The sequence below is a fragment of the Anarrhichthys ocellatus genome, unplaced genomic scaffold (assembly GCF_004355925.1).
Source record: "Anarrhichthys ocellatus isolate YVR2014 unplaced genomic scaffold, GSC_Weel_1.0 scaffold5, whole genome shotgun sequence".
Taxonomy (NCBI): Eukaryota; Metazoa; Chordata; class Actinopteri; order Perciformes; family Anarhichadidae; genus Anarrhichthys; species Anarrhichthys ocellatus.
Window position 1 is genome coordinate 13,831,210 of NW_022280035.1, and position 7,061 is coordinate 13,838,270.

At 41.8% G+C, this 7,061-nt stretch overlaps 1 protein-coding gene across 1 annotated transcript; it reads left to right on the forward strand.

The window, feature by feature from the left end:
* The first annotated feature begins 672 nt into the window (after positions 1–672).
* pigt (phosphatidylinositol glycan anchor biosynthesis, class T) lies at positions 673–7,055 on the forward strand. Its single transcript, XM_031845117.1, has 11 exons — positions 673–1,117; positions 1,562–1,739; positions 1,841–1,968; positions 2,225–2,325; positions 2,529–2,703; positions 2,832–2,929; positions 3,331–3,487; positions 3,877–4,077; positions 5,035–5,200; positions 5,372–5,455; positions 5,572–7,055. Exons 1-11 carry the CDS (start codon positions 706–708, stop codon positions 5,819–5,821), a joined length of 1,950 nt encoding a protein of 649 aa, XP_031700977.1. The 5' UTR covers positions 673–705; the 3' UTR covers positions 5,822–7,055.
* Positions 7,056–7,061: the final 6 nt, after the last annotated feature.

Consider the following 7,061-nt stretch of genomic DNA (forward strand, 5'->3'; position numbering starts at 1 on the left):
ATACATATATATGTATTTTATAATGACAATCTATTATCAACAGATCATGCTTTTATCCCCCCCACCCCAACCAACCGGTATTTCAGCTTTATAGGTTTAAGCAAGATAACGCTGTGCAATTCCATATAATTTAAAGGCCATACTCGAGAATATGTCATTGCCTGTAATTGGTTAGTTAGTTAGAATGCATCAATTGACATATGATACTCGTCAACTGATGATGTGTATTTATGTAGGCTACTCTCGGGCTGCTGGGATATTCATTATTTGTTGTAATTTTCATATGGTTTAAAATGTTCCTCCTTGTCTCTACAAAGCATAAGAAGAATGCACCAATCTGTTTATTTATTTTTAAACAATAACACAACTTCATCACGTCAAAAAATGTAGCAAGTACATTGTTCGAAGCACATGTGAAAATAAAACCTCGAATGTAAAATCCCCAAAAATATTATTATCTTCCACATAAATAAGTAGGCTACTTCTAAAATGTATACAATAGCACTGTTGAGAATAATTGCTTGAAATAGAATAGCTAAAGCTCTATATTAGTATTTACCTGTATAATATCATAAAAGAATTACGGTAGTTTTGCTTAAAACAAAGAGCATCAGTGCCACAGGACTACATATGGAAGCAGCCCATTGGCTGGTTCCGCGAATGACGCGTTAATGCGGAAGTGAATCACCACCGTGTAGGAGAAATATGGCAGCCCACAGGTGCAGCCACTCGGCTCTGCTGCTTATTCTCTGTAGTTCGTGGGTGTTTATTGTCGCAGGCAGTCAAGAGATGACACCAACTGGTGATCATCACGCCACTGTTGTCGATAATCCACAAACAGTCACAGAAACAGCGGCGCAAACGGCCGAGCAGCCTGCGGTGGTGGAGGAGGAGAGGCGGTGGGAAGCAACTGAGGTTGAAGAGGCGACTCCGGATGAGGTGGCAACCGACAAACAGGACACTTCTGCCCCCGACACCGTGGTCCACTCCTCGGTACCTCCGTCTAAAGACGATTTTCAGGAGGAACTGGTCATCAGACCGCTTCACTCAGGAGATATTTATGCCAGCTTCCAGTTCCGCACCCTGTGGGAGACTGACTTCCTGAGAGGAAACAAAGGTAAGCTAACGTCATCAGCTGGCAGTTAGTAAACAGGCTATACGACTCGTTTTGAGTCGGACATGGACGTGTTGTTTTTATGGTAATAGCTTGCATCTGGAAATATCCATACCCTCCATTTAAAAGATGGTAATAGATTCAGTGTATATGGAGGTTGTGAAATATTTACTTAATGTTTAATTCTCCCGGTATGAGAACAGTGAACACATTAACCTACTACTAAAACAGCATGTTTGTCTTTAGTTTTAAGTTGTAAATTTGGCTTTATGCCTCTTCTTATCTTAAAAAAAAATCTACCTTGTTTGTCACAACAGAACACATATATTCCCCCTCCCCCCGTTTGATTAATATTGACATTTAGTAAAGTAAATTGATAAGAAATAAGTACTATTCACCCTGCTCACCGTAATCCTAATCTCCATCATGTTATTTTATGTTTCTCAGTGTCCCACTATCGGCTATTTCCCAAGTCACTGGGTCAGGTCATCTCCAAGTTCTCGGTGCGAGAGCTGCACATCTCCTTCACGCAGGGCTACTGGAGGACCATGCAGTGGGGGCAGCCCTTTCTTCCCTCCCCTCCCGGGGCTGAAATTTGGGTCTGGTTCCAGGACTCTGTGACAGAGTAAATTCATCCATAAAACAAGCACTTTTCCCCCCCTAGTATGTCATCCTATGTATATCATCATCATCAACATTTCTGTGCCATTGTTCTGCCCTTTTTAGTGTCGACGGCACATGGAAGGAGCTGACGAATGTTTTGTCTGGGATCTTCTGCGCTTCACTTAACTTCATTGACTCCACCAACACTGTTCAGCCCAGTGCGTCGTTCAAACCGCTGGGAGTAGGCAACGGTACAGAGAGCCTTCTTTTGTCTGCCCTTTGCATTCTGTAAAGCTTTTCTAGTGATGAGTTAATTATGACACCACATCAACATTTTAATATCCAACAGATCTCATTCCATCCATACAGGAAACGTGCTTTGCAACTTAAAAAAATACAAATTCTCTCATAATCAGGACTTTGTAATTACATGAGAGGACTGTACAAGAGCACTGCCATTGTTGTGAATTTCTGTTGTGATTTCTGTTTTTCGTGTTGATCTTAAAGAGACAGACCACCGCTTCCTTCGCTATGCCACCCTCCCACGAGAGATTGTTTGCACTGAGAATTTGACACCCTGGAAGAAACTCTTGCCATGTGGATCCAAAGTGAGTGTGTGAGTGTGTGTGTGAGTGTGTGCGTGTGTGTGCGTGTGTGTGTTTATTTCTGTCTTTCTAAAGTAAATACCAATGCCATGTGTGCTCATGATCTTTTGTCTGGAACACCTCATATGCGGGAGGAATTCTCAAGATCATATTTTCAAACTGGCATTCAGTTTCTCCTTCTGTTTCTTTATGTGGCCATGTTGTAGGCTGGTCTTGCTGTCCTGTTGAAATCGGAGAAACTCTTCCACAGCAGTTTTCATTCCCAAGCAGTGCACATCAGACCCGTGTGTAAGGACTGGCAGTGCAAAACTACATCCTGGGAGCTGAGACAGACGCTGAATGTGGTTTTTGACCTGCACACCCCTGGGCAGGGCAAACGGGGTGAGCAAAAGCACAGTCTTCCTGCACTATCCCACATTTAAGTGTAGAGTTGCTGAGTTATGTTGTGTTTGGTAGTAAATGATGCTGACACCCTGGCCTTAGTTAACTTCAGCTGTTTGTTCCCTCAGAGTGGTCTCTTTTCAAGATGTTCTCTCGGACCCTGACAGAAGCTTGTCCGCTGGCCTCCTCCAGTAAAATCTACATCGACATCACAGACGACCCTCAGGTTTGACTCCCACACGATACGCTATAATCCACTCTAAATGATAAGTTGTTTCCCTCAATGTAAACTTCACAGAAAGCAGGTTAGTTTTACTGAACTGTCAAAGAAGTACAAAGGAAGAGATATTTAAAGGTTTCCTTTGGGGTATTGTGTTACCTTCAGTAGCGCTTTGGAGCTGTTTATTTATGAGCTGGCCAAGATATGCTGCAATGCGCCAACAAAGGCAGTGAAGAAGAAGACAGCTAGCAAGTAAACATGGATAAAAACAACGCAGGATTTAAAACACTATAAAAACGACTTTGCAAATGTTTATTGAGGATGTAAATGCGTTCAAAGTATTTGTTAGAGCTCAAGGATGTGTATTGAGAGGTGCAACGTAAGATCAATTCTATGTCATTCTGCAGGGCGAACAGCTTGAGGTGAGCCCAGCCACTCACTTGCTGAGCCAGGCGATGGTGCTGGGGGACAGACGAACCTTCTCCGTCTACGATCTCACCCAACAAATCACCTTTGGCACCGTGCGCTCCCTTAACCTGCTGATCCGCTGGAAATCCAGTGAGGGTGAGTGACAGAGCGTGACACAGCTTTGTGTAAGAGGCTGGACATGCAGTAGGGTAATTATTCAATGCAACAAGAAGAACTATAAAGGAGTTAATTAAAAAAAACGTGTCTGTTCCTTTGCAACCGGTTCTCTGTTTTGGGACAGAAAGTCCCAACAAGCAGCAGCTGAAGTGGTTTCAACTTGTGACCGTTTCTAAAAACATTTTTTAATGCCAAATAAGAAAACGCTACTTGTCTCTGAGATTTTTCATAAATTTTATTCTCCAACTCTGCTAATTTTCAAATTGAAACACTACCTGTGTTTTTATTGTAGTATTCATTGTCTCTGCTGCGATGTTTCCCTCGTGGTCGTCCATTAAATCTCCTTGTCTCATAATTGCGGCCTGCAGGAGACATGCTGCGCCCCCTGCTCCACGCTGAGCGTTACGTGGCTGGTTACGGGCTGCAGACGGGAGAGATTCACACGCTGATGTACAACAACCACCCCTACAGGTCTTTCCCTGTGCTGCTGCTGGAATCTGTGCCTTGGTACCTCCGTCTCTACATCCACACCCTCACTGTCACCAGCAAGGGAAAGGACAACAAGCCCAGTGAGTCACTTTAGAAAGCTGAGAGGGATCTGTGTGCACACAAAATTGCTCTCGGGTTCTGATTGTAATTAACAATTACAAATGTGCCAAATGCTGAAACCGTTTGTATTTATTTGATAACTGAATGAAAGCCACTCACAACTGGGTGCATTTAGAGATTATAAAAATCAGATCAGCCTTATACAAAGGGCATATGTCAGATGAGACAATGTAACATTTTAGTTTTAGATGCTACCTTCACTACATGCACAGCATAATAAATGCACAAAAACTCTCAATTCCCCTCAAAACGTGTTAAAACCAACAGGAGAAATGAGATCAAATATCATACACACACACACACACACACACACACCAAGTTAGTTTGCATTGTTGTAAAGTTTTGTTTTTTTAACAATTCCATCAACAATCACATGGTACGTGATCGTCTTGCAATTATTTGGGTAATTTGTTGGCAAATGCTGCTGTAAACACAAGAAAAAGCTGATTTTCAGTGTTTGCATTCAAATGTATTGAAAAGCATTTTCAGGAAAGAAGACTAATGTCCTACTATTGTTCTCCTACTAGATGATATCTACTGATTTCATTGTTTATGATGACATTCCACAGTGTTTGTGTGTTTTTGCCATAAACATTAACTCTAGACAGATGGGGCAAATTATTGCATTAGCTACATACTGTAAGTTATTAGTTTCTCTACAGGAATCGTATGGAATTCCATGCAGGTGCGACTTTTCACCAGAAGGAGGAGAACTTGAGTCATACTTTTTCATGAAAGCTGTAGTGGAAATATATAGTGTGTGTGTGTGTGTGTATGTATGTATGTGTGTGTATATATCTATCTATCTATCTATATATTTTTAGATGATTATTATGTATGGAGTATGCTACACAGGGCTATGGATAAACATTAGAATAGTGTGTCAATGGTCACTCATGCTTTTCTCCCTCCCCCAGGCTACATCCACTATGAGCCGTCTAAGGACCGCCTGAGGCCCCACCTGCTGGAGATGCTGGTCCAGCTTCCTCCCAACTCGGTCACTGAGGTCACGGTGCAGTTTGAGAGGGCTCTGCTCAAGTGGACTGAATACACACCTGATCCCAACCACGGCTTCTATGTCGGGTATGCAGCGTGTAGAGTTGTTCTCAAAAAGCGATTTACAGAGGTTGCTGAAAGAAGAAGCAGCACAGATGTTGCTTCTCACGTGTCCTCACAAGTGGTGGATGTTGTATGATTTTGAGTGGCGTAAGAGTGGATGGTTTGTATTTATTGTTCTGTTTCTGCAACATTCAGGTCTTCAGTGATCAGCTCTCTTGTACCAAGCATCGTCGCCATGAACACAAACAGCACACGGGAACAGCCTCTTTTCAGCAGCTTGTAAGTATATAGTTGTTTGTTTGTTTTTCTGTTGTTGCTACTCATTCATGTGTTGTTTGAGTTCTTATAGAGAAACGCATCAGAGTCAAATGTTAAAATGTCTAATCTCCTTCCAGTTTTCCCTGTAAAGAGGAGTCCAGCTACTTTATGCGTGTCTACACAGAGCCTCTGCTGGTCAACCTGCCAACCCCAGACTTCAGCATGCCTTATAATGTCATCTGCCTGACCTGCACTGTGGTGGCTGTGGGCTACGGCTCCCTCTACAACCTACTGACCCGGAGCTTCCAGATAGAGGAGCCCAGCCCGGGATTGGCCAAGCGGATAGCCAACATCATCCGCAAGATGAGGGGCGTGCCGCCACTCTGAAACATAGATGCCAACTGGCTCTACTTTTAGAAAGGAAGTTTTCCTTCTGGTGAAACCACTGGCTAACATGTGATATTCAGGGAAGAACTGAGTCGAGCACTGGTTTGAATGTTTTTTTTTCTAACGGTCAACTTGAAGGTTTTCTTTACAAATGGAAGAAAACAAATCATTCTTATGAACATAAATGTATTCAGGATCATTTCCTGCTGACTAAGGACAAGAAAAAACTGACATTTCTCTCCTTGGATGGAAAGCAAGAGCTTTGTTATTGTTTTACAAGGAACCAAAGCTGTGCAGTTTGCTACTATGGTTACTGCATCAGTGTTTTGGTTTGATTGTTTTTTTTTTTTTGGATGTGTGAAGCCATAACTCCATTACATCATAATGTAGCCTCAATGTCTCTGAGACATTTTGTTCCTATGAGTGCTAAAATGATGTTTCTACAAATATGAGACTAATGGCCTTACACCGCATTACAAAGCCTCAGAGCTCCGATGTTCTCATACAGCGTTCCTGACCTGTTGATTTATATCTCCCTGCTAGGAAAGATCAAATAAAATCGCCTTTTAAGTCGATTACTAAGTCACAATGTCATATTTCCTTAAACCGTATGACAGGGCATCAAATAACTTTCCTTTGTCCAACCGGAAATGAACACAGCGACAAAGTCTAACTATGGGACATCCATTGGTATGTCCTCTATATTTAATAGTTCTGATTCATTCGTCTTATCCGACATGTTTTATAGTAATATACGAGAAAGAAGACATAGCCACAAAAATACTGAAAAGTTACCAAAACCATATTTGTAAATTTGTTTTGAGCAAATGCATTATTTGTGTGGAACTATTTGTTCTAAAGAAAATGCACAGCCCTCTTACCAAACATTTATTTTGCACTTGTTGGTTGTTGGATGCATGCTTGAATGTTTAATACGATTGTCTGCGGATCTCTTCGTGAGTAATTGCCTGTAGTTTGTTGGGTTGTTAACACATTCACTCATCCGTTCAATGCGGTTTCATAGTGTCTTATAGCGAATAGAAGTTTGTCACTCTGGAAAATATTTTAGTCGACCATTAAATACTACCATGTATTTGTATGTTAATCTTTTTGTTATGTTTGTCTGCCTCCAAGTCCGTTATGCGTCACTTGATGGGAAAAAGTGTGCAGAATGTGAATGTTTGAAGCGTTACTGTGTGTGTGTGTGTGTGTGTGTGTGTGTGTGTGTGTGTGTGTGTGT